Here is a 27037-nt window from a genome sequence, read left to right as displayed (position 1 = left end):
ACGCTCTTCCCCTCAGACGGCCCAGCTCGGCGACGCCGGCCACAGCCGAAACCGCCCGCCCGCGTCGCTCCCCGGCTTGCGGCGCCCGCCCGCCTCGCCGCCTGAGGCGACGTCGCTGCTCCTCCCCACCCCCCCGGGTGGCGGGTTCAGGCCCCGGGTCCGAGCCTGCGCCCCTGCAGCTGCTAGTGCCGCCGTCGCCGCCAGGGGGAGTGTCTGTCGGGAAACGTGGTGTTGCTGCCGTGGTGTGAAGGTGCTTTCAGACTTCGGGTTTCCGTTCCTTGCCCTGGCTTTTTGAAGCGCGTGGAGGAAGATGGAGACCGAGTCCGGGCCGGTGAGTACAGCAGGCAGGGCCTCCGGCCCCGGGCTGGCGCGGGTAAGGAGCAACGCGGACTCTGGTCCTGAGGGGCTGAAGACTGAGGTCGAGGGCCCAGACGCCCACTATTTTGTCGGGAAGAAACGCGGACAGGACGCCCCGTCGACCACCGCGAAGAGCGGTCCGCCTGCAGGCCCCGTCCGGTCGTGTCGTGGGGTCGGGAAGGCGGGACCGCCGGGCCTGGGCCGGGTGTAGGCTGGCCGGGGGACCTCCGAAAAGGCCGGGGGGCTTCGGGAGGCGGCGGGCGGCCGGGTCCCGTGCAGCAGGCGGCGCTGGGCCGGAGCAACAGCTTTCCCGCCCAAACTGGGCTGCGCGGCGTCTTCGACGCTCGCTGCGGCGGGACTCCCCCAGCCGCCCACCGCGAGGGGTTGCCAGGGCGGCGGACGCCGCGTCTCGGTGGAGACCGGAAGGCCTGAGAGACCTGGGGGGAGGGGAGGGGCACCGTGGCCCACGACCGACCCAGACACTCCAACACCCTGTGCGCGCTGGAGCCCCTCAGGGCCCCGTGGGGGGCAGGCGGAGGGGGCGGGGAGCCAGTAAGGCCTGAGGGGCCTAAGCCTCCGAGGCAGGCGGGGCGCCAGGCGCCGCGGTGCCCCACCCCACCCGGCCAGCAGCCAATCAGCACGCGCCACGTGCGGCCGAGGGGTTGCCAGCGCTCGAGGCCGACGCCGGGCCGGTGCCGTTGAGGGTTCCCGCCACTGCTGCTGGCGGGCTTGCGGGACAAAATTTCTCGCTGGCTGGCTTTCTTTTCCCTCCCGCACTTTGGTGGGGAGGGGGTGGATCCTTGTGTCAGTGCCCAAGTTCACGATGACCCGCGAGAACCCGAGGAAGTTGTCGCCGCGGCCATATCCCCCAGCGCCTCGGCTTGCTGGCCTCGGAGGGGACGGAGCGCCGAGGCTGTGACCGCGACGGTTAGCCCGCCCTCTTCCTGTTGTCTTCGTTGGCAAAGTGGATGATAGATTCCGAGGTTAATGCTCAAGGGAAGAAGTCAGTAAGGGCACATTTCTTTAGGGGGAAATTCTTAATATTTAGCGTTGGAAGTTTTGCTAAGCCAAGATCCCTTACTTCTAACCAAATAACGGCACCTACCTAAGTGCTTGCCATACACTTGCAAAAATTATTGCCAGTGGAATCTGAGGCTTTCTTTGTTGTTCAACTCCATGCATCGCTAGCCTTCTCGAAGGAATTCAGATGTTGCTTCTGCTTGAACCCTGTTGCCTAGAAAAAAATTTCTAGGCTATTTTAATGGCATGTTCTTAAACCTCAGCCTAATGATTGGGATATCATGAGCAGGAAGAAATGATTCATTCGTTTATTCATTTGTTCCACAAATCTTAATTGAACACCTCCTACGTACCGGCTTTACTTCAGACGCTGAGTGAGCAAAATAGAATCCCTTCCCATATGAACATTGCACTACCGTGGAAAGTGATAGACAATAAACACAAGTAAATTATATAGCATGTTGGAAAGTGATAAGTGATAAGAAAAATGAGGCAGTTGGAACTCACAGTACAGCAGGAGTCTTAGAAACTGGAGAATGAAGTGAATAGGCTGGAAAAGTTGATGTTTTTTTCTTTCTGGGTATCATTTAACTAGTTTCTCAATGTAGGAAATAAAGCACCCTTTTCACTTCTGTTCATGTCATCTCTCTCAAGGAAAAAATAATGGAATTAACTTTAAACAAATTGGAAAACAAGTTCGTATGTTGAACTCATTTTGTTTTTAAGAATAAAATTTCATAAAGTGATTTTTTTTAAATTTTGCAAATAGATAATTTCTACACCCTCTAAACAGAGACAAGATTATATCTACTAGAGCTGTGCTATTATCTCTAGCAATGCAAATACCTGGTAGAAAAATAAAACTAAGCATCCCCAGATCATCCATCCTTTGCACTACAGAGTCATTCCCTAGAGAACATGCTGTTATGATTGGATTCCAGTTTCTTTAAATGGAAACTACAACATAGCAATTATTAAATGGGACAACTTTTTTGTGGTTTAATAAGTGTCTTTATGAACTCCCCTATTAGGGAATATGTGTTGTTTGTCCCTCCCTTAATACTAGATGCAGAATAGAACCCAATAAGGTCCAGCCTACAGCCCCATAATCACTACTGGCCTAGTCATTTCTCAGTATATCTTGAAGAGATTAGGGGTTATGGTTTTATTGGCCAATGAAGTGAGAGAGGAGAGCAAATATGAAAAAGAACAACTCCTTTACCTAAGTTAGAGATTAATTTTCTTGTATTTGTTTCTTAGAGAATTGATATTACGAACTGCAAGCTTTTTGAAGCTCTCATTTAGTATGTTAGACTGTCTCAGAAGTCTGTTAAGTGTTCCCAAAAGGAGAGTAATTAGCAAGTGCTTAAATTGGTTTCTCTTCAAAATCCTATTCTCAAGTCTTGTTTCTTTTTTTTCAGATATACATTAAGAGTCTACCATCTTGCCACTGTACAAAGGCTTACATGTGTATATTTATTAAAATCTAAATTAGGCCCCCAACTTAGCATTGTGAACATATATGTACTGTGCTCAGTTCTTTTTTTTTAAAGATCTAATTTATTTATTTGATAGAGAGATCACAAGTGGACAGAGAGGCGGGCAGAGAGTGAGGGGGAAGCAGGCTTCCCCCCGAGCAGAAAGCCCAGTGTGGGGTTCGATCCCAGGAACCTGAGATCATGACCTGAGCCGAAGGCACTGAGCCACCTAGGCACCCCTGAGCTCAGCTCTTCAGTATACAGATTTATACCTAGGAGTTGTAGGTATATACTTTTTTTTTTTTTACAAAATCAGTTTGATCTTCAAATTTAAAAATGTGACTTTAGAGCCAAATATGGCGAACTTGAATGTCAGAGTTTATTGACTCATCAGTGCCCTTTAGCCAAAGACTACCAGGAACATACCTGTAGTTAAGTAATGTTGGGTCTATTGAACTGTTGACACAAGGAAGAGCATACATCATGGAGCCTCTAAGTAAGAGGATGTTAGAAAAGAATTTACTATGGGGTTTAGGCATGTGTTAAGCTGTTTTTAGAGAATATTTAAGGAAGAAGGGCTTTACTCTGAAGTACATGTTGTCAGAAAGTGGGAGTAATTCTATGATTGGGTATGTTAATTTTTATTTAGAAGGTTAAGAAAAATAGATGGAGGCCAAATCTGTGATTGATAAAGAAGGAGCAGTTACACATATCAGCCAGGATAGAAGGATGTTTGGTCATTTTTGTGGTTTGGACAATGCTTTTGTTTTTGTCAGGGTTCAGATATGATTAAGGAATGGTATATTTTTTATGGTGATCCATCACAATCACAGAGTAACTTTGCCTAATGTCTGTTAAGAAGAGAACGCCACAACCTTACTGTGAGTTCCAGGCCAACTCCTACCACCACCAGAACCAAGCCAGTCCCCAGATGTCTTGGGCTGCTTTTCTCTTTCTCAAACTTCTTTTTGAAATTAATATTCCTCAACATTTATAATACTTAAATAGTATATTTAATAACAACATGAGTATATTTAAATAATATATTTTAATATTTAAGATTTTCTCTGTAGTGGAACAGATTCCGTTTCCCATATTTTTGTTGCTCCAAAAAGTATTAGTTCTAATAACTATAATCTTTGTAATATTAGCATAAAATTAAAGTCTAAAATATTGCATTTTGCTTAAATGACTCATCTTTTTGATGGATATATGTTTTCAGTCTGCATCAAAACTTACACCCAATGCTAAAAGTTTAAAAGAATTTTATTTTACAGCAAACATCAAATCAGACGCAAACAGATTCATTATCTCCATCCCCTAATCCTGTGTCACCTGTGCCTTTGAATAACCCAACAAGTGCCCCAAGATATGGAACAGTGATCCCTAATCGCATCTTTGTAGGAGGAATTGACTTTAAGGTACCTATTTATGCATGCAATGTAGTGTATTTTTTGTACTAGAAGTTACTTTATTTCTCAGACATACTTGGTACAACTGCAAAAATAATCTTATTTACTAATTGCATAATGATTACTAGGTTTCACTTTGTCTTACTATAAAGAATCTTTTCAATAACAATGTAGGTTGAATAGAACATATGTAATTGTCCAATTTCACATACAAGGAAATTGAGGCTCATTGACATATCTGTAGGCTCCTAGCTTCTTAGTGACAGAGTGAAGACTAGAATCACAGTATTCCAACTCATAGTTTCATATTCTTTATTTCACCGTACCATACTAATTATATTTTATTACATAGTACTCCAATAGACCAAATAATGCATGACTATAATTGAAAAAAAAGATTCAATATTTTTAAAAAACCACAAAATTTAGTCCTATGAAATCCTGTTTCTTTATCTCAATTTTATTCTCAGTTTCCTGCTAAGTAATCTCCTGAACTTACATCTTTTACAAATTGCTTTCTGACACCTAATTCAGAATTTGGTCACCAGTAAAAGACCTGTGACCTTGTCAGAATAAAGCATCTTAGCATTAATATATTTTAATTATGTAATCGGCCATTTCACTGTTTCAGAGAGGCTTAGTTTGTTGTTGTTGTTGTTGTTGTTGTTAGGTGTTTTGCAGCACTATTTGGGAGGTAGTAGTAAACGCCTATGGGAAAGGCCTGCATGGCTATTGTAAGTAGAATATCCTTATTTCCAAGTGGATATATAGAAGCATTTCCAAGCTTCCACTTTATATGCTGGAAATTACAGGCATAGTTGTTTTTCCTAATTTAAAAAAATCCTTGTGCCATTAGGGTATGAAATTTATTACTATTTCCCTGTAATCAGCCTTTTACAATTTGGATGAAATTATTTTTTTTCTGCTCCAGAGAAATATTATACTTACTGTATTTGTCAGAATAATGATTATTAAGCGAGTATGTGATTGGTTCACTAAAAATAAAGAAAAATTATTTCTAATGAAATGTTTATTTTTTAAAAGATTTTTTGTTTCTGTGGAAAATAGTAAAGGCTGACCATAAATACTCAAGTTGACTATTCATGTTCAGAATTAATTTATGTTACAAACAGTATATTTTTTAAATAAATCCTCAATAAGTGGAAGCATTTGTATGACTAGATTATTCTAGGTTTCTGAATTCTGTCAACTACATTATGAACTTTGGAGGCCATTGTTAAAGTGCAGTTATAGTTTACAGGTAATTGCTGGGGTTCCCTCCCTGGTACTTACTCCTTTTCCCAAACCAGACAGTTGCCAACAAGGAAATAGTTTACTGTAGTAGGAAGCTGTGTCAAACTTTTTAAAATTATTCTTTTTAGAAGCTTATAGCCCATCTCTCTTCATACTTAATCATCTTAACTTTCTGTCTCCTTATTTTTCAACTAAGAAATAGAGTCGCAAAATTGAACTTGTGATTCTTCTATCAGAGAACAGTTTGAATTAATTTGCATTCAAATCTCTAATAAAAATTCTTGTTCTGGCATTGATTCCATTTTCAGTTTATTGAAATAAGAGATATTTATTATTCTTAGATTAACTCGGGATTTGTTATCATCCAGTTTAGCAGCTTTAGGTTATCAACTAAGCTGCTAATGTATGTAAGTAGTGAGGTAGCAGAGGAACTCAAGAGGCATAGCCCTACTATTGGGCATGTCTTTTTCTGTGTATCTAAAGAAAATTTTTTTCTAGAGATATTTAAAGTTCCCCATGACATAGTTATACCTGAGCCAGAAAATGAAACTGCAGTGAATTTAGTGTGACTACTCTAGGAAGAGGTGATATGAGTCTATTAAGAGACTATTTCAGTTAAAACTATCTTTGTAACTATCTTGTCTATAACTATAACTATAGTCTAATAATGACTCAGATTTTTATTTTGAATGACTCAGATTTTATTTTATTTTGAATCATAATGTCATTATTTAGCCAAAATGTATTTTGAGTACAGATAAACTATCTAAAAACTTTAAATCTTGTAGTCACTTCATTGGTATCACAAACTGAGTTCAAGTACTTTTGGAAATATATTCCTTTCCTAAGACCTTATTCTCATGGAGACAGCTGATTAAAATAGAGGGACTGGTACCTACCAACATCCTAGTTCCACTGCCATAATCGTGAGCCTCTCTGGGCCAAAAGAACCAATAGTACTATGCCATTGCTATAGGTTACAGCCGTGTCTAATTTAAATTATTTTTTAAACTGACCAAAAAGAATTTATTTAAATATTAGTGTACTTTCTTTGTAGTTATAAAGTAATTCAGCTTAAAAATTTTTTATTGATTGAATAGTTTTAACAACATGATTACTGCATAAAGCAATGTATTTACATTGATTCTAAGAACTTAGTGGTTTGTGTACTATTTTAATGCTAAGAGACATTCTTATATTCATATTACTATTTGCTTATAATCTTTTCTGTCTCCAAAACAAGCATAAGACTTGTTTCATTTTTTAGCAATTAAAAATATTTTTTGTGTGTTTCTTTTATGCCATTAGACAAATGAAAATGATTTAAGAAAATTTTTTTCCCAGTATGGGTCTGTAAAAGAAGTGAAGATTGTAAATGACAGAGCTGGAGTGTCCAAAGGGTTAGTATCACTATAGAAAGTATTAACAATTGTGTTTTATTGGATTACTAGGTTTTATATGCTAACTTACTTTGATTCCATTTTTTAAAAAGAGAAATTTCATACCCTCTTCTTTTCTTCTTACCTTTAATCTTCCATTTCGTGTGGGTGTGTGTATTTTGGAGGAAGGGGTAACATAGTAACATTCCTTAATTTGTTGGGAAGATATTCTTGCATGGGCTGAGGGGCCATTCAATGTTAGGTAGCAAGCATTTAATGTTGAGTAATGTACAGCAGCTAAGGAACCAGAAGCTAAAGAAATCAGATACTTTTAGAATTGTATGCTTGCTTTAAACCAGAGAAAGCTTTATTTGAAAAAAGCTGACACAAAGGAATATCTAGGTTTTGCCTCAGATACCTAGAGAACTAACCTGAGAAATACAATTTTAATGAGAATGATTTTTAATTGCCAAATGAAAGAGAATGAAAACTGGGAAGAAATCAGTAGGATTTATCTAAAAATCACTAATGACCTTAGAGCAGTTTCAGTGGCTTGTTATAAGCAAAAGCCAAATTTCAGAGAAGAAAGAGATAGTTTACATAGTGTACTCAAGAAGTTTGACAACAAAGTTAAAATGAGTAAGACAGTGGAGATCAGTGAAGGACTGTGTTTGTTTTCTTGAAGGAGAGGCAGGACATACGTGAATAGACATAAGAGAAAGGACCAGTGAGGTGGATAGAAAATTATCCTAGTGGAAAACCTCATTTAAGTATGTCAGATAAGCACTTTGGAAGAGATGGGATTCTGCAGAAAGGTTATTTTTAAGCAATTGAGATACTTCCTCAGACTGACAAACAGTATTAGGATGAAGTGAGATTGTACCTCTTGTATATGGTTAATAGAATTCTCAGTATTTTGGTAATATCCTTTTTTTAACCATTGAAAAACACATACAGATGTAAACTGTATTTTATGCTTTTTCCACTGGGTGGTGTATGTGTTCTACCAAAAAAATTAGCATAAAAATATTAGCCCTTGTTCAATGTTTGGGCACATAGAAGAAGAAATTCCTTTGTTAAAAAAAATAAACTTTTTATACAACAGAGTAATTATGAATCAAAATAGTAGTCAAGATATTTAACACTACTCTAGTTTCCTTAAGTTATCTAAATTGAAATTATGCTGAGGGGATATACCTTTTATTTCTTTCATATCTTTTTGTCTACTTTGGCTTTTTGGATGTTGCATACATAACGTATTTGTATCTTGAACATTATACGAATTGTACTCTGAAGGTAACAATTATATATGAAAAGCAGATATAAAATCTAGGATGTACACATTTTTAATTGATTTATATTTGAAAAACACTAATAATTGCATTATCAGTTTATATGTGCTAATAATAAATAATGTATCTGTATACTCATTTTCCCATATAAAAATTTTTATGTGTTGAAATTTTTATTTTTTTTAAGTTTTTTTCCTACTCTGATTCCTATTTAAGCTAAACTTCTATTATTTTAAAAGGGATTATTACTCTGTACTAAAATTTATTATATCCTAATTTGTAAGCTAGAACATGAATCCTTCATACTTTCCCGCTTTGTATATAGCTCGGATCTGAAACTGTTTTAAGATCCTGGGTTTGTTTGTTTTTTTTTTTTCCTCTTAGTGCCCCGACTTTGGGAAGAGGTGACAGTGTTATGCTCTGAAGGATTCTCTTAAATTTTGCATGATGGTGCCCCATAGAAAACCACTCATTCCTACAGTGGCCCATTCTTAAAAAGAAATTTAATTTTAATATAACTCTAATATAATGTTCTAAGAAAATAATTAATATATTTATTTAGGTATGGTTTCATCACTTTTGAAACACAAGAAGATGCACAAAAAATTTTACAAGAGGTGAGATTTTTTTGATGTATTTAACTTCGTTTTTTGGAACTTCTTTGAAACTAATCCTTTAGGATATTTTTTTATTATTAGCATTCCAATACAATGATTAATTGCTAGAAAAATATTTTTAACTTATTTGCATTTCAAGATTGACATTGGTCCCCAAAAAAATTGAATAAAAAAGGATTAAACAGAGGCTCCTGACTGACTCAGTTGGTAGAGTGTGCAACTGTTGATCTTGGGGTTGTAGGTTTGAGCCCCACATTGGGTGTAGAGATTACTTAAAAATTAAATCTTTTTTTTTAAAGATTAAACAGAAATTTTATCTACAGAAAAACATTCCAAATCATTGCATGAGTATGTTTGCAAAGTTATAATATAATTTTTTACTTTATTTGCTTACTAAGAACTTGGGAATATATGTTTTCTGAAGTGTTAATAGCACTTTGAATTCCTAAAAACACAACAAACATGGATTCCTAGAGTGAAATTATCTGAGATTATTTCCCTCCTTTCTGAAAAACTTACATAAGCTAAGAAAAAATCTATAGCCTGCAGTTCAGTGTAATAACTTTAAATCTGACAAATGTTACATTTTATTTTTTAGGAAAAAGTAGAGTTTGAATTGTACATCAGTAAATCACATGCAGCTGATCCTCATTATTTTTAATAGTTATGTTTTATAAAGTCACCATGAACATTCAGTTAGCAAATACTGGACTGTTCTTCCTAGAAGAAATACAAAGTTCCCACTAGTTTCTGTTTACATTAACCAGCCAACCAATCAATACATAACTTTGTTTTGTGTGTGTTTCTGTTTAAAGACATCATGTTAAATATATATTGTTGATTCATTAACATTGAACTCCTGGCCAACAGCACTGTAACTCATGTCTGAATTAAGCCCATCTAAAACATTTTCTCAATAAGGCAAATGACAGTCTTCTTGTGCTTAGGAACTTAGCCAGAACTTTAACAGTACACTTGAAGGCCATTTTAAATAGCAAAATTTAAAAAAAAAAAAAAAAAAAAAAAAGATAGCAAAATCGCCGACATAAAATACAAAAATACTGGCACTAAAATTTGGCACTAAACAACATGAAACAGACTCTTTTTTAAGAGCTGAGACAAGAAGACAGAGTGTTGCCTTATTTGACCTCAGCCTGGGACTGTGTATGTCAGGCACTTCAAAATTTTCACCTCACTGCTCATGTCCACTAGTAACTGCTTAAATTGCCACAATTTTGCTTTTGGGGTTACAAATAACTTTAATGAATAGGTGAATTCCCAAATATGGGATCTATGAATAGAGGATTGACTGTATTCCAATTAAAGAACTGGGGTCAGACCATTGGAACCAAAATTCAAATCCAGATCTTTAAATATCCAAAGACTTTGCCCTTTCCAATATTCTGGCTGCTTTCAAAAAATGTTATAGTCTGAATTTTAAAAATTGTTTCTCACTAATTTTTCATTATTGGTTTTGTAAAATAGTAGTACCAAGATAATAAAATAATTTTTTTCTTATTTTAGGCTGAAAAACTTAATTATAAGGATAAGAAACTGAACATTGGTCCAGCAATAAGAAAACAACAAGTAGGAATCCCTCGTATGTATTGAGAACTAATGTATTTTTCAGTGTTTTTGCGTGGTTCTTTTTTGAAATATTACTTTTTTTAAGAACTTAATTAAAATATCAAAATATCATGCTTCTTTCATTTAATAAAGTTATTTTAGCAAAGTTGGTGATCAAATGAATATTTCTTACCAAAATTAATATATGTTAGATTTGGGGGGGCAGGGAAATTTTACACAAATAATGGTGTTTACATATATTGCATATAGTTAAATCTTTAAAGGAAAACTCTTTTACATAAAAATACAATTTAAAATTGCAAAGGTAATTAGAATTATTTTGGTACTATTAATTAGAAATTTTTCTAATTAGAAAAGTAATTTAAAATTGGAAATTGAAGAGGGGTGCCTGGGTGGCTCAGTGGGTTAAGCCTCTGCCTTCAGCTCAGGTCATGATCTCAGGGTCCTAGGATCTTGCCCTGCAGCAGGCTCTCTGCTCAGCAGGGAGCCTGCTTCCCCTCTTCTTTCCCCCTGCCTCTGCCTACTTGTGATCTGTCTCTTTCTGTCAAAGAAATAAAATCTTTAAAATAAATAAATAAATAAATAAAATTAGAAATTGAAGATACTGAAAGTAAGAATATAGAACCAATATCAGAAACTCTAGTTGCAATGGTAGGTACTATAGCCCAACTAGATATGTTATAATTATGAAGGAACAATTCCTAAAGCTTTAAGAATTAGCAAAGTTGTGCCTTCCTCAAATTTCTGTAATGCTGTCCACTCTACTCTTCTTTTTTTCTCACTCTTCCTCTATTATATTAGGCATCTTTACAGTTAGCTTTTACCTAAAGATTTACTGAACTCTATAGTAGTCTTTAACTGGAAGGAGATACCTAAAATTAGTAACTGAATTTTCTTATTCTTCCTTAACTGTGCCCTACTGTCTGTTGGGATGTTTAAAACATTATGTTGTTATTGTATACCTGTTAACAAATTAATAGTTGTGCTCCTTTGGACTGTTCTATTTTTGACTGAGAAATTAACAGTTATGGGGTACCTGGATGGCTCAGTTGGTTTAAGTGATTGCGTTTGGCTCAGGTTATGATCTCAGGGTCCTGGGATCAAGTCCTGCATTGGACTTTTCCACTCCCCCTGCTTGTGCCGGCTCTCTCTCTCTCTCCCTCTCTGTCTCTCTGTCAAATAAATAAAATCTTTAAAAGAGTTTAATTTTGACTTAGTTATTTGTTAATTTAGAAGATAACTGAAGAGTGCCCTAAATAGGTTAATACTTACTAGTTCCAAGAGTTAAGCTGTAACATGTAGTAATAGTTCTATATTATCAGCGGTAGGTATAAGTAGTAATGTGCATATTATGTCCCATAAATTGCTTTAAAGAAAAAAAATAAATCACCATGCTGAATGCTTTCAAATAGTAAATTTGAGAAGTATAGGGTTAGTAACTTAACCAAATAGTTGCGTTAGCCTTCAAATCCAGGACAAGTTGACTCCAAAGCTCTTTATACTTTTCTGCAAATAAATTTTAAGTATAAAAGTAGACTTATAAAATATGGGGGATTTTTATCTCAATTTTTTCTCAAATCTATAGCTTGTTTCATCTCTATTATCAATATTCTAGTCCTAGCTACCCACCTCACTTGCCTTGATTACTGGAAGAACATCCTAACAGGTCTTTCTGAATCCACTTTTTGTACCTTCTGACCCATCATATACAAGGCAGCCAGAGTGATCTTTCAAAAGTGTATATTTCATATTATTCTTAGCTTATTTTGAGCTCTTCTTTCCTTTTTTTCCTATACGTTAGCCATCTAGCTTTCTTTCAGTTCCAGAACATACCATACTCCTGATATACATTATTTTCTTTGCCTAGAACACTCTTTGCCATCCCAATCTTTTTTTTTTTTTTTTTTTAAGATTAGGTGTGGAGCCCAATGTGGGTTTGAACTTATTGTGATCCTGGGATCAAGACCTGAGCTGAGATCAACAGTCAGACACTTACCCAACTCAGCCTCCTCGGTGCATCCCAATCATTCTTTAAAGTTCAGCCCAAACATCATTTCTTCACAAATTAAATATAATTAGAAAGTTCATACTACCCCGTGTAATACCCTATACTACCTCTTAATGTATTTATCAAAATTGTATTTAATTAATTAATTGTGTAATAAGCTAATAACTATTTTCTCCACCAGAAGGTAACTTTCATATGACAGGTCCAATTTTTTTTTTTCTTTTTGGCTGTATCACCAGCCAAGTTCAATGCCTTGTAATAGTACTGTCTCAAATTTTATTTATTTATGTAACAGGTAAACCTGTGGTTCCTTGAGTATCTTAAAGGGAAATCCATGAACCTCCTGAATTTGTGCAAAAAAAATTTTAAAGTGTATATCCCTGAGAAAAGGATGCATGATTTTCATCAGATTCTCAAAAGGATGAGATTAAGAATCACTAAAATAAGTAGTAACAATACAGATGAAATATAGTGAAAATATAAAAGCTCAGAAGCGGTAGTGTTGCTTAAAGTGGTAGGTCAGTGCTCCTCACGATGTGGTTTGCAGCCAGTAACAGTTCAGTTGGAATGTCTCAAAATGCAGATCCTCAAGCCCTATCCCAGACTTATTGAATCTAAATCTCTGCTAATGTGGCCCTGGAATTTGTATCCTAATAAACTATCTAGGTGATTCTAATGTACGTTAAAATTTGAGAATTACTGGTATAATGGAAGGAGGATTGCCAGTTCCAGTAATTTACATAAATTTGCTGGTCAAGTACTTAATCTGACTTGGCTTATATAAATTTTTCAAGTGTTCTCTTGACAAAAAAATATTTCTTTTATTTTGGGGGAGGAAGGGTTTATATATAACTTGATCTGATAAAAGAGATGGGGACCCAGAACTACACACGAAGACTTGTGGTCAGGTTTGCAATAAGCAGCAGTTGTAGCAAAGGGAGGCTGGAGAGTAAGAGTCATAGCCTCAATGAATGCTTGTGGTAACAGAACCAAAGAATTTGTAGGATGGAACCAAAATATCTTCAGGAAAGTATGGAATCTTTTCCAACTTCACTGCCTTCATCATCTTTGGCCTTTTACAAATAAAGGTCTTAACTAAGGTCTTAGGTCTTATGACCTTGCTGATAATAATTTAAATTTTTAAGCCTTGTGTTTGATCACATTGTTATTAAAATCTAAATTGGTGAGTTTTTAGTATTCTTTATTGAATTTATTTCTTTTTCCTCACTTTAAGCTAATAAAAGTTCTAAGTTTGAAAATATATACTTCAAAAATATTTCAACATTTGGAATTTTTTAAATTTGCAACATTCAATTTTTACTGTAATTGTATCAAGTGTTCAGAAATTACTTTTTTAAAAGTTAAACTGAACATTTTAATTATTATTATTTAATCTTTACTTTAGGTTCCAGTATAATGCCAGCAGCTGGAACAATGTATCTAACGACTTCAACTGGATATCCTTACACATATCATAATGGTGTTGCTTATTTTCATACTCCAGAGGTAGCCTCTGTCCCACCACCTTGGCCTGTAAGTAATTTTCATCTTAAAAGGGTTTCCATCTATTCTATCAATTTTTAAAAACATTTATTTCTGAAATATTTCAACCATAGACAAGTATGAATAATAATTAACAGCCATGTAGCTACCACTTAAATTTAATAAATCTTAACATTTTGCCATATTTATGTAAGTTCTTTTAATAAGGAGAAATGAAATATGAGAAATTCAGGTATAGTCTCCTTGCCCCCATTTTATTACCCTCCTTTTCTCCTCAGACATATTTGGAATATATAACCATAATATCTTTCCTATCATTTTATGTTTTTACTACAAATGTAGGCATCCTTAAACAATAGGTAGTATTGCTTTGGGTGATTTTCTTAACACTATGTAAATAACCAGTTTTTCTATTCAACATTATGTTTTTGAGATTAAACAATGTTGTTACTAGTATATCTAATTCACTTATTTTAATATTTTATAATATTCCATATTATAAGTATATATTCCCCTATTGATGGATGTTTTAACTTTTTTCTATAATCAAGGTCACAGTGAACATCCAGATCTTGTATGTACTATGTAAGAGTTTGTCTAGGAAAGTAGTCTTCAAAGTTTTTTGCTTGTATATCCTCTAAAAATTTTCTGGAAAATTATGAATACATATTTTTAAGTTAACATCTGAAATTTATCATAATTTTAAATAATTTAGGAATACAACATATTATGTATGCTATCTACATAAAACTAATATAAGGGTATATGTCAGTTATACCTCAAAAAAAAAAAGGATGGAAAACGTCTAGAACTCTGTTAACAAAACTAGTCAGTCAAATAAAACTTCATTTCTATTAGAAAATTCTAACTTTTAATTATTTTTAAGCTCAAATAAATGAGTTAATATGTATTCTTATAACCATCATATAATTTATTTTGTTCTCTGGATAAAATAAAGGACCATCTCCCCTTTAATATTTCTTATAAAAGCTCTTTTTGCTTTGCTTCTCTCACTTCTCAAGGGCATTGCTTACTTGAATTATCTATTTGTTTGATGCCCTTTTGGTATTTATATTCCCAAACAAAACATCATAATAGATCTAGAATGAGTGAGAAGTGTGCCTTTCATCATGAAGGAGAATGGTAATTGTGAAAGGGCGTTATGAAAAGAAAACAGACACATGGTACAGAGACACAGTCACAGACGTATCAAATCAGGAAGGAGTACATATGAAATTTAGAATCTAAAAATTAATACTCCGAAACCTATTCATGCCCATTTACCACTGGAAAAATTATGTATTCTCCTCCCGTGGTCTAGGCTGCAATATATGCAGAGAAGTAAAATTTCACATTATAGAATATGCACATCTTTGATTAATGTTGCCAAATGACTTTCCAAAGTATACCAGTTTATACATTAGCTAACAGTTTATGAGAGCTACAATTTCTCCATAACCTGCCAATCCTTTAATTTTCAATTTCTGCCAATATTATTATGAAATAGTATTTTGGTTTTTTATCTTCCTAGTCATTGGTAAGATTGAACATAATTCGGGTATTTATTGGCATTCCACTTTTCTTCTGTGAGGTGCCTCTTCATATCCTTTATCTTTTCTATTGGGGTTATTTGTCTTTTTCTTGAGTTCATTATATGAATTTTGTGAGTTCTTCTGGTGTGTGGTTTGTCCATTAACTTTACAGGGTTTTTTGTTATACACTAATTCTTTGTTTTAATGTTAACATATGTATTAATGTTTTCCTTTATGGAAGTAGTTTCATCTTTTGGTATCTTATTTTTAAAACATAACACTTCCAAGAAAAGAATAAAAAATTTAAATTAATAAAAATACTTCCTTATTACAATATAGGTATTCTATATTTTATTTTTAAATACTCTAGTATTGCTGTTTTTCACATGTAGATCTTAAATCTGGAGTTCATGTTTACTAATCCATCCTCTTTCATTATTTTGAAAGGAATCCTCTATGAAATACCACATTTTGGAGGTTGTTCCTCTGGGCTCTCTATTCTGTTCTGCTGGTGTGTTTGCCCTGTCCAATTCCATGTTAATTCCTATTGCTTTAGAATGAGTGCTAAAATCTGATAGGGCAGTCCTGTCACTTTTTTCTTCAGGAGTCTCTCATCTATCTTTAAGTCTTTACTTTTATAAATATAAATTTTATAATCCAGCTTGTTCAATTCTGTGAAAAACATTTGTTGGATTTTTATTAGAATTGCATTGAATTTTAGATTAATTTGGGTATAATACTGAATTTTACCATCCACAAACATTTATTTAGGTCTTTTATTTCCATCTGTCAATAAAATTTTCTTTCTCCATAAAACAGTTTAGTACATCTTTTGTTGGATTTATTCTTAGGTACTCTGTGGTTTTTGTTGCTTTTATGATGGTATATTTTTAAATCATACTTCCTAATAGGTTGTGATCTGTTTGCAATAATACTTTTTTTAAATGTTAACATTTGATCAGTAACCCTCCACAACTTCCATGGAGATAATCAGTTATGATTCAGTATACTTATGTTTCTTTCTGTTCTTTTCTCATTTTTTCTCCATTGAGTTATTGTACCAACATTTTCTCTGCCATAGTATTTATATGATAACGACCTTGTTCTTGAAAAAGGAAACAAGTTCAATGATTCATGATTAAGCTTTATATATACTTATATAAGCTTTATATATATAGTGTATATATTTATGTATACACTGTAGGTTTTGGAAGATAATCTTAGCCAAAACCAAGGTTTCTCAGCCTCAGCACTATTACATTTTGGGCCAAATGATTCTGTGTCGTTGAATGCTAATCCTGTGCATGGAAGGTGGTTTAAGCAGTGTCCTAGTCTCCCCACATCTATAAAAACCAAAAGTATTGCCATATGTTCCCTTGGGGGACAAAGTCACACCTGATTGAGAATTATTACCCCAAATCAATTAGGAAATTATTTCATATTCTATTTGTTAAAAATGAAAAAGTATTGAATTTATCATAAAAAGATATTGAATTTTATGGGACGCCTGGGTGGCTCAGTTGGTTAAGCAGCTGCCTTCGGCTCAGGTCATGATCCCAGCGTCCTGGGATCGAGTCCCGCATCGGGCTCCTTGCTCAGCAGGGAGCCTGCTTCTCCCTCTGCCTCTGCCTGCCACTCTGTCTGCCTGTGCTTGCTCTCTCTCTCTCTCTCTCTCTGACAAATAAATAAACGAAATCTTTAAAAAAAAAAAAAGATATTGAATTTTAATAAATTTTTCCCATATCTGCTGAGATGTTTTTCCTCCTTTAATCTACTAATAGGAAATAAGTATCATAGTAAATTACATTGTTCTTTTCTAATGTTAATCTGTGGTATAATTTTATTAGCATATTATAGTCCGAAAATTGTGCAAAACTATGATATTTTTCTTCATTTTGTGGAGGGGAAGGAGTGAACATTAAAATAAAACTGTAAAGTTAGTTCCCATGTTAGAAATTGAATTTTAATTGCTATCATTAAAGCTAATTTTACCTATCTTATAATACAGTTTGCCTGCTTTATTAATGGTCTGGTTTTAAATACTCTATTTTGGTGTTTACTCTAGTACTTTGAATAATGAAGTGTTATGTGTATTTTCTTCAAACAGAGAGAAATCACTTGAAATTTATTGATCAATTCATTTAAATATCAAATTAATAAGATGGGATTTGATCAATGCTTTAATAAATAATGTATTTGACTTAAATATATAACAAAGGAGCAGGATTTAATTATTTGTAAGCAGTGGAAAATCAGTGGCAAAATCAAATATAATTACTCATTCAGTTCTGTGTTGTGTAAGCATTATCTACTGCTCATCTTTTGATGGAAATAGGCACTGTCACCTTAAGTCCAGCTGTCATTTTCTTTTAAATATTCTCTTAGAACTATATTTTCATAATCTTTGGACTGAAAGCAATTTTTCTGGTGGTTGTCTTTTAACATTACCATGAAAATGAAACCAAAGAAAAGTGGGAATACTGTGATGATTTTAATAGACTTAAGTTGAATTAGTAATAATAATATCAATAAGAGGTAGAAAAATGACATTTCCAATTGTAGATCATAAGTTGATTGGGTTTAGGTAACAATTCGGGATAAATTTTATAATAAACTATTTTAAAGAATTTTGCCTAGGCCTAAAATAATTTCTCATTTTTTTTCCTCTTACAGTCACGTTCTATATCTAGTTCCCCTGTGATGGTAGCTCAGCCAGTTTATCAGCAACCTGCATATCACTACCAGGTAAACATGAAATTACAAAGAAAATTCTCTTTAATACTCAGTCCTTTTTCAGTAAATTTCGTTGTATTCTTTCTCATGTAGATATTCTCATAATTAAAAAAAGATAGTTAAGCCTTGATAACAATGCTGGGTTTGGTTTTTTTTCTTCTCTTATGGGGAACTAAACAATATTATACAAGAAGATGGCAGGTTTTCTTCATTTAACTAAATGTAATGAGGCCGCTTTTGCTCCCTTGGCTAACATTTAATATAAAAAGTTTTTAAAAACAATTCCCAAAGCAACATATAGATAACATATACCGAATCACAGGCTGATTTTTTAATGTTATTAACATTATGTCACTTTCTTGCTATTGTATTTAACATAATCTGTATTAAAATAAGTAATATATTATGGTTCACATTATGGCAGCCTCTTTTAGTTAACCACACTCTTCATTAATTCTTGTGGGAGACTGGGGATAAAGGAGCCATAATGCCAGACCATTTTGGTGTTTTGTAAATAAAGAATACCTGTTGACATACTGTCTATGACTGCTTTTGTACTATAATGACAGGGTTCAGTAGTTGCAACAGAGATATTATGGTCTGCAAAGCTTAAAATATTTACCCTCTGGCCCTTTAAAGAGTTTGCCAACCTCTCATCTATTATACTCAAAAATCAAATCACATTCTTTCCTACCTCTGGAATTGTGGAAGAGAATTTCTTTCTTTTTTTTTTTCTTTTGAACTTTTAAAATAGACCCAGATTAAATGTTAAGTTTACTGGAATTCTTTTTAATATTAGACTGGATTTTGGGAGGATGGTGGTGTTTAAGTTTTAAATAGAATTTAAGATTTAAACTTACTATTATATATTAATGTATATCATATATTATTATATTACATTATTTATTTGTAATAAATTTGTAAATTCTATTACTATGCTAAATATAAAACTAAAGTATTTCACTTACTAAAAATGAAAATAACTTAATGACATATATTTAAAATATATATATTTAAAATATGTATATTAAAGTAACTTAATGACATATATTTAAAATACATGACTTTCCCTAAGTTACCTCCATATTTTGGCAGAGGCCCCCAAAACAGAACATTAGGTACCAGATCTTTCAATATGACAAGCCAAATATTGTGAAACTAGTTGGGGGATCCTTAGCTAATTGCCCACCTTGAGTACACATGAGGGGAGGATGAGATTGCAAGAAGTTGTTAGAATGCTGTGGCATGTCCCCTTCTTCCCAACCAAGTAAAGACGACATCGGAGAATGACTGAGAAAACTTAATGTTTGTCCCCTGAAATTTGTGAGATGGTACTTGGATCTGACTTCTCCTAAAAAAAAAGGTCCAAAAAGAAAGATCTGGATTTTTGTGGAAGCTGGCGGCAGGGGGAGTAAATTAATTAATTAAAAAGTCCAAAGAGGAAGCTGGGCTAGTTTCCGGAGGCAGAGCCTGGAGAGAAGACTACAGTGAGAATGTGCTGAACTTCTACTCACAACAAGCAAAGGTTTATGTGTCCCAAGAGCAAGATGTGAACCTCACAGAAGAGACCCTTTTCAAAAAAACTTTAAGGAGATCCCAATAAAGGAAGAACCTGTGTGAAGTAGACTTCTGGAATCAATGGCTAGAATTGCAGTTAGAAGTTCTCAGCAGGGTGGGGCACCTGGGTGGCTCAGTCAGTTAAGTGTCCGCCTTCCACTCAGGTCAGGGTGATGGGATCTAACCTTGTGTTAGACTCCCTGCTCAGCAGGAAGTCTGCTTCTCCCTCTCCTTCTGCTGCTCCCCCTCTCGTGCTCTCACTTGTTCTGTCTCTCTCTCTCTCTCTCTCAATAAAGTCTTAAAAAAAAAAAGTTCTCAGCAGAGAGATCACCAAAGAATCCAGTAAACTACCTATCTAGATAGTCAGCATTTGAAATCTGCCACACCCCAAAAAAATGATTTGGCTTAATTTTAATCCTAGGGCAAGGAAAAACAGGTCAACACAGTGCTTTTAAAGTGTCAGGGGATGAGAAAGAGTAGAGCTGCTTTCTGCTTGCCCCCCATTGAGTCCATCTCCTCCTCTTTTAACTGATTACATACAACTATAGCTCATTTGACATACCAAATACATTCTTAAAAGTTTGTAATACAGTTTAATTTTATACTCTGACTCTGGTGTTCTCCTTGACACAAATGATAAGATTGGAAGTATGTTACCTCAATATTACTCAGGAATATTACCAAAATCTTTTTTGGTACCAATTTATAACTATTTTATAATACAAAAAATCATTTCACCTCCCATATTTATCTTCAGATATATATTCATCATTCTGCCTCTTCAATGAAAATCTTCCTTTGTTCTTTTCATAAATTCTAAGATTGGTAGCTTTATCAGTTGTTAGTCAAATCAGGTAATGCATGGTTCAATTAGTACTTATCTCGTATTTCTTACCTCATAAGTAGATAGTTATTTCATTTATCTAAAAACTATGTAAGTCATTTTATTTCCAATTTTTTATTAAAATATTTTCTTAAGAGGTTATTTATTATTCTGCCTTTCTTTTTTCTTAAGATTTTATTTATTTGACAGAGAAATCACAAGTAGGCAGAGAGGCAGGCGGGGTGGGGGGTAAGCAGGCTCTCCGCTGAGCAAAGAGCCCAAAGTGGGGCTCTATCCCTGGACACTGGGATCATGACCTAAGCTGAAGGCAGAGGCTTAACCCACTGAGCCACCCAGATGCCCCTATCCTGCCTTTCTGAATGTAGAATACAGAACATAGACTTCACATTATCTTGGTTATTATAGTACAGTGATGTCATCCGTTAGCAACTTAAATAGCACTAAATTCACAGTGATTCAGTTTAGATGGCAGATCCAGGTATCATCTTACTCTTTTTTTGTTTGTTTTTTTACTTTATAATTAAAAACACTTAATTAAAAATTAACTAAAAATGGGGCGCCTGGGTGGCTCAGTGGATTGGGCTGCTGCCTTCGGCTCAGGTCATAATCTCGGGGTCCTGGGATTGAGCCCCACATCTGCCTCAGCATCCCTGCTGAGCAGAGAGCCTGCTTTCCCCCTCTCTCTCTGCCTGACTGTCTGCCTACTTGTGATCTCTCTCTCTGTCAAATAAATAAATAAAATCTTTTTAAATAAATTAACTACAAATAACTAAAGAATAAAACGTTACTAAGAAATAATACAACTAGTTTAATAAACGTCTGACATAGTGTCATCTTACAGTAAGTTTAAAAAATTTGACCATTTTTTATTTAACAGCTTTTTAATATATAATTCACATAGCATTCAATTCAGCTTTTTAAAATGTGCAATAGTGTTTTTTACTAAATTCAGAGTTGTATAACCATACCACAGTCAGTTTTAGAACATTTTAATCAACCTTCCCCCAAAAAAACCTTACACATTAGTAATCACTCCTCTTTGGAGAAATATCTATTCATATCTTTTACTCTTTTTAAATTTGGGTTACTTGTCTTTTTATTATTGAGTTATAACATTTCTTTATATATTCTAGATGCAAATTCTTTATCAGATATATAATTTGTAAATCTTTTCTCCCATCTTTTGAGTTTATTTTTACTTGATGGTATTCAAGTGCTATTTTGTGGCACAAAAGTTTTTCATTTTGATGAAGTCCAATTTATCTTTTTTCTTTTGTTGCTTTACTGCTTGTGCTTTTCATGTCATAATTTTTTTAATTGCCTAATTCAAACCCACAAAGATTTACACATATTTTCTTCTAAGAATTTTATAGTTCCTGCTCTTACCTTTAGGTCTTTGACCCAATTTGAATTAATTTTTGTATGTAGTTTGAGGTTTAGGGATTCAGCGTCATTCTTTTGCACATAGATATCCAGTTTTGATCTTTGTTTATAATCCGGGTGGGTTTTTTGGTTTTTGTTTTCATTTTAGGCCCCTGCACAGTGTCTACCAGGACAATGGCAGTGGGGTGTTCCTCAGGTAAATATTAACTTTTTTCATAGTGTTTTTGTGAAGACTGAATCAATATTAAATTCAGGAGAACTAGATTTGAGATACTCCTCTTCTATTTAATAACTGTGCTACCTTTGGCAGTTCATTTAATCACTCTATTTCTTAGCTTCCTCACTTGTAAAATGAAAGTAATGATACCATACATTTGTAAATTTCTTTACCTGATCTTGGTGAAGATCACATGAGATCATGTAAGTGAAATCATTCTTTTAAAAAGTGAGTACTTATATAAACATGAAAAATAACTTTTTGCCGTTATGGGAAAATGTATCATTCTTCCGGTTGTACTTCAGATTTTGCTTCAGTTCATTTTTTTTCTTCAGTTTTCTTCTCCTAAGTAAATAAATCATCTCTCAATTTTTGATACAAATAGTACCACCAAAAAGACTATTTAATGACATTTCCCACTTCCATGTGAAGTCACAAAGCTGAGAATAGATGTTTATGCCAACTCAAATACTGTAAGTTATATTATAATCTTTGATAGTGATCTTAATATAACTATTTTCTGAATTTATAAAAGAAGTTCTGAAGCACTAAGAACTTTCAATACTTACCAGTGATAAAGTTCTTTAATCACATCTACACAATTGAAATTTGTAACAAGATACATCTATGCTATCTCTGGTAAAGAACTTCAGGAAAACATGAAATAAATATTTCTGTCATCTGTTGGGTAAGTCATTTGTTTTAATTGAAATAAATAATCATATTTGAATTAGAAATCTGGTTTTGTTTTAGTCTCCTGCCTCGTCTGCTCCATTCTTATACCTGCAGCCTTCTGATGTTATTTATCAACCAGTGGAAATTGCACAAGATGGTGGATGTGTTCCTCCTCCTCTATCTCTGATGGAAGTTCCAGAGGTAGGTATTACTCTCAAGGTAATTTATCTATAACTGTCTCATCTTAACATTTATTTCTTTTTCTTTTCTAAAAATATTTGTTTAAGTGGCGCCTGGGTGGTTCAGTCAATAAGTGTGTCTGCCTTCCGCTCAGGTCATGATCCCAGGGTCCTGGGATTGAGCCCCACATCGGGAAGCCTGCTTCTTCCTCTCCCACTCCCCCTGCTGGTGTTCCCTCTCTCGCTGTCTCTCTCTCTCTCTGTCAAATAAATAAATAAAATCTTAAATAGAATAAAATTAAAATTAAAATAATATTTAAGACCCTCATGGAAGCCGCACATTTTTTCTTTGACTTATTCACGCATTTCCCCTTTTATATGTATCTAAGAATGCTTCATCTTTGACTTTTTTACTAACTAGTTCTGAACAATTTTTAAAACCACTGTTCACTGTACTAGGCTAATCTCTGACTTGATCTCCTTGAAAGAGTAAGACACCAAATGTTTTTCTTTCTTCTGGCTTGCCTGTCAATCTGTATTATTACTAATAGTCTGTCAATTAAAAGCATATAAAAATTCAAAAAATCTTAACTTCTTCCTTCAAATATGTAAATCAAAAGTATTTCATGGGCTACCTGGGTGGCTCTGTCAGTTAAGCATACAACTTTATTTTTTAATTTTTTTTTTATTTTTTTATAAACATATAATGTATTAGCAGCCCCAGGGGTACAGGTCTGTGAATCGCCAGGTTTACATACTTCACAGCACTCACCATAGCACATACCCTCCCCAGTGTCTATAGCCCCATCACCCTCTCCCTACACCCCTCCCCCCAGCCACCCTCAGTTTGTTGTTTTTTTTTTTTAAAGATTTTATTTATTTATTTGACAGACAGAGATCACAAGCAGGCAGAGAGGCAGGCAGAGAGGCAGGCAGAGAGAGAGGGGGAAGCAGGCTCCCCGCTGAGCAGAGAGCCCGATGCGGGGCTCGATCCCAGGACCCCGAGATCATGACCCGAGCTGAAGGCAGCGGCTTAACCCACTGAGCCACACAGGCACCCCCTCAGTTTGTTTTGTGACCTTAAGAGTCTCTTTTAGTTTGTCTCCCTCCCAATCCCATCTTGTTTCATTTATTCTTTTCCTACCCCCCAAACCCCCCATGTTGCATCTCCACTTCCTTGTATCAGGGAGATCATATGATAGTTGTCTTTCTCCGACTGACTTATTTTGCTAAGCATAATACCCCCTAGTTCCATCCATGTCATCGCAAATGGCAAGATTTCATTTCTTTTGATGGCTGCATAGTATTCCATTGTATATACATACCACATCTTCTTTATCCATTCATCTGTTGATGGACATCTAGGTTCTTTCCATAGTTTGGCTATTGTGGACATTGCTGCTATAAACATTCGGGTGCACGTGCCCCTTCAGATCACTATGTTTGTATCTTTAGGGTAAATACCCAGTAGTGCAATTGCTGGATCATAAGGTAGCTCTATTTTCAACTTTTTGAGGAACCTCCATGCTGTTTTCCAGAGTGGTTGCACCATAAACATACAACTTTTGATTTCAGCTAGGTCATGATCTCAGGGTCATGGGATCAAGCCCCACATCGTCGGGTTCTGCGCACAGTCAGAAATCTGCTGGAATTTCTCTCCCTCTGCCCTTCCCCCCAACATAAATAAATAAATCTTTTAAAAAATACTTAATAACTAAACATTATAAATGTTATTTTCAGTGTCTTTATGTTCCCAAACCATTACTTACCTTACCATCTTTGTGCCAAGAACTGTAAAGGTATGTTTTAAGTCAGTGTTGTAAAAAATTAGAAAATTAGCACCCACCTCCCAATTAGAATGTATTATAATATTTTTTATATTGCTAAGGTTTATAACATTATGATATTCTGGAACAATAATTTCCACAGTTGGATCTTAATGTTACTATCACTACTTCTACCAGGATTTCTGTTTTCCTCTCACCCTTCACTCATCATTTGCTTGACTGAATCTGCAAAGTACTCTTTGTTAAAGAAAACTTGTGGGTGCTATATTCTCTGAGTTCTTTCATGCCTCTTTGTTCAACATTGTTGTCTATAAATCTGAAAGACAGTTACACTAGCTATAAAATAGCTACATCATACTGCCAAAACAAAGTGCCACAAACTAGGTGGCTTAAACAACAGACATTTATTGTCTCACAGTTCTAGAGACCAGAAGTTGAAGATCAAGGTATTGGCAGGATTGATTCCATCTGAGGGCCATGAGGGAAGCATTTATTTCGGGCCTCTCTTCTTAGCTTATAGATGGCCATCTTCTCCCTGTGTCTTCACTTTATTTTTCTATCTCTATGTCCAAATTTCTCAATTTTGTAAGGATAGTAGTCATCATACTAGATTAGCTTCTACCCTAATGACCATATTTAACTTGATTAACTCTGCAAATTCCCTGTCTACAAATCAGGTCACATTCTGATATACTCAAGGTTAGAACTTCAAAATATGTTTTGAGGGAACCAAATTCAACTCTTAACAGTACTATTTTTTTATAGAACATCTAGTCTACTCTTTTCTGGTGTTGAGTATAGCCAGAAAGAAGATTGAAGCCAGCCTTATTTTTCCCCCTGAACATAATTTGCTTTTTCTTTCTGCATGCCTTTTGATGGGAGGTGCATTGTTGTTGTTGTTGTTAAGATTTTACTTATTTGAGAGAGAGAGAGCAGGGGAAAGAGCAGAAGGAGAAAGACCAGCAAATTCTGTGCTGAGCTCAGAGCCTGACATGGGGCTCAGTCTCACAATCTTGAGATCATGACCTGAGCTGAAATCAAGAGTTGAGTTAACCCACTGAGCCTCCCAGGCACCTCATGAGGTGTGTTCTTAGTTGTCTTTGCATATACTATTCCCACCTTCTTTCTCTTAATTTTTCAAATCCAAGCATCAACTCCACAAGAAAACTTTTTCTGACTGCCTCCCCAATTTTCTTAAGCTAAATCAAGTAGTTCTTTTCTTTTCTTCTATATATGTTTCATAGGACTTAGAGTAATTTTGACGATTCAACTGTCCCTGGTCAATATATAAATTAATTAAAGATAGAATGTGTTTTTCATTTGTGTTCCTCCATTGTGTAGCAAAATGCCTAGTACATTGCAACAATGAATAAAAACTTTGAATTAATAAATAAAAGGTAACACAGGTTTGTTTTGTTTTTTTTTTGTAACAGCCTTATTCTGATCATGGCGTTCAAGCAACATATCACCAGGTTTATGCTCCAAGTGCCATTGCTATGCCTGCACCTGTGATGCAGCCTGAACCAATTAAAGTAAGAAGTTTGTTCTGATTTTTTTATTATTTTTTCAGTCATATTTCAGGCTTTTCAAATTTATTTTCTGAAAAGAAATAATGTTGGATACTTATATCACATTTGTGATCAAAACTGAATTAGTGAACTCTTTCATGTGGAGAGCATACAATTCTAAATTAACTATAACTTTTACAGTTAGTTTTGCATAAGTTATAAATCACACATGGTCAAAAATGTTTTATTTACTGTAATAAAATATATATAACTTATAATTTGCCATTTTTAAGTGTATACCTAAGTGGTATTAATTACATCCATGTGCTGTGCAACCATTACCACTGTTTCCACACTTATGCCTTAGCACAAAAAGAAAATCTGTACCCATCAAGCAATAACTTACCATTCTTTTCTCCCTACCAGTCCCTGGTACTCTCTAATCAACATTTTATCTCATTGAATTTGCCTTGATAGTTCATATACTCAGATTTTGGTTTTGTTAATGGCATATAGTATTTATGGGAAGATGAAATCGAGTTGACAGTCTACTCTTTCAGTTTGGGAATTGTGCTTACGCATCCTAAATCAGATGCAGGCCAAAGAGTGGGAATCCAGTTAGATCCATGTATATATTCAATATATTTCAACTCTTGGCTGTGTAGCAGGGAATTCTGCTTATTCCCTTATTACCTAGTTTCTTAGTGAAACTCTT

At 35.0% G+C, this 27037-nt stretch overlaps 1 protein-coding gene across 2 annotated transcripts in view; it reads left to right on the top strand.

The window, feature by feature from the left end:
• The first annotated feature begins 310 nt into the window (after nucleotides 1-310).
• The window catches only part of LOC111144857 (boule homolog, RNA binding protein), a 49142-nt gene continuing 22415 nt past the window's right edge, over nucleotides 311-27037 (top strand). The window contains exons 1-10 of one of the 2 annotated variants that reach the window (XM_022499405.1): nucleotides 311-331; nucleotides 4133-4276; nucleotides 6830-6921; nucleotides 8755-8809; nucleotides 10334-10409; nucleotides 13810-13937; nucleotides 18113-18184; nucleotides 22105-22152; nucleotides 22927-23049; nucleotides 26248-26346. In XM_022499405.1, coding sequence (XP_022355113.1) covers nucleotides 311-331; nucleotides 4133-4276; nucleotides 6830-6921; nucleotides 8755-8809; nucleotides 10334-10409; nucleotides 13810-13937; nucleotides 18113-18184; nucleotides 22105-22152; nucleotides 22927-23049; nucleotides 26248-26346 — 858 coding nt within the window. Of the gene's footprint in view, nucleotides 374-4132; nucleotides 4277-6829; nucleotides 6922-8754; nucleotides 8810-10333; nucleotides 10410-13809; nucleotides 13938-18112; nucleotides 18185-22104; nucleotides 22153-22926; nucleotides 23050-26247; nucleotides 26365-27037 lie in introns of those variants that run through there. The other variant, XM_022499414.1, reaches the window with a different exon arrangement.

Source organism: Enhydra lutris, unplaced genomic scaffold (assembly GCF_002288905.1).
Source record: "Enhydra lutris kenyoni isolate GAN:26980312 unplaced genomic scaffold, ASM228890v2 scaffoldscaffold1, whole genome shotgun sequence".
In the NCBI taxonomy this organism is placed as follows: domain Eukaryota; kingdom Metazoa; phylum Chordata; class Mammalia; order Carnivora; family Mustelidae; genus Enhydra; species Enhydra lutris.
This window is presented reverse-complemented; position numbering and strand designations above follow the sequence as displayed.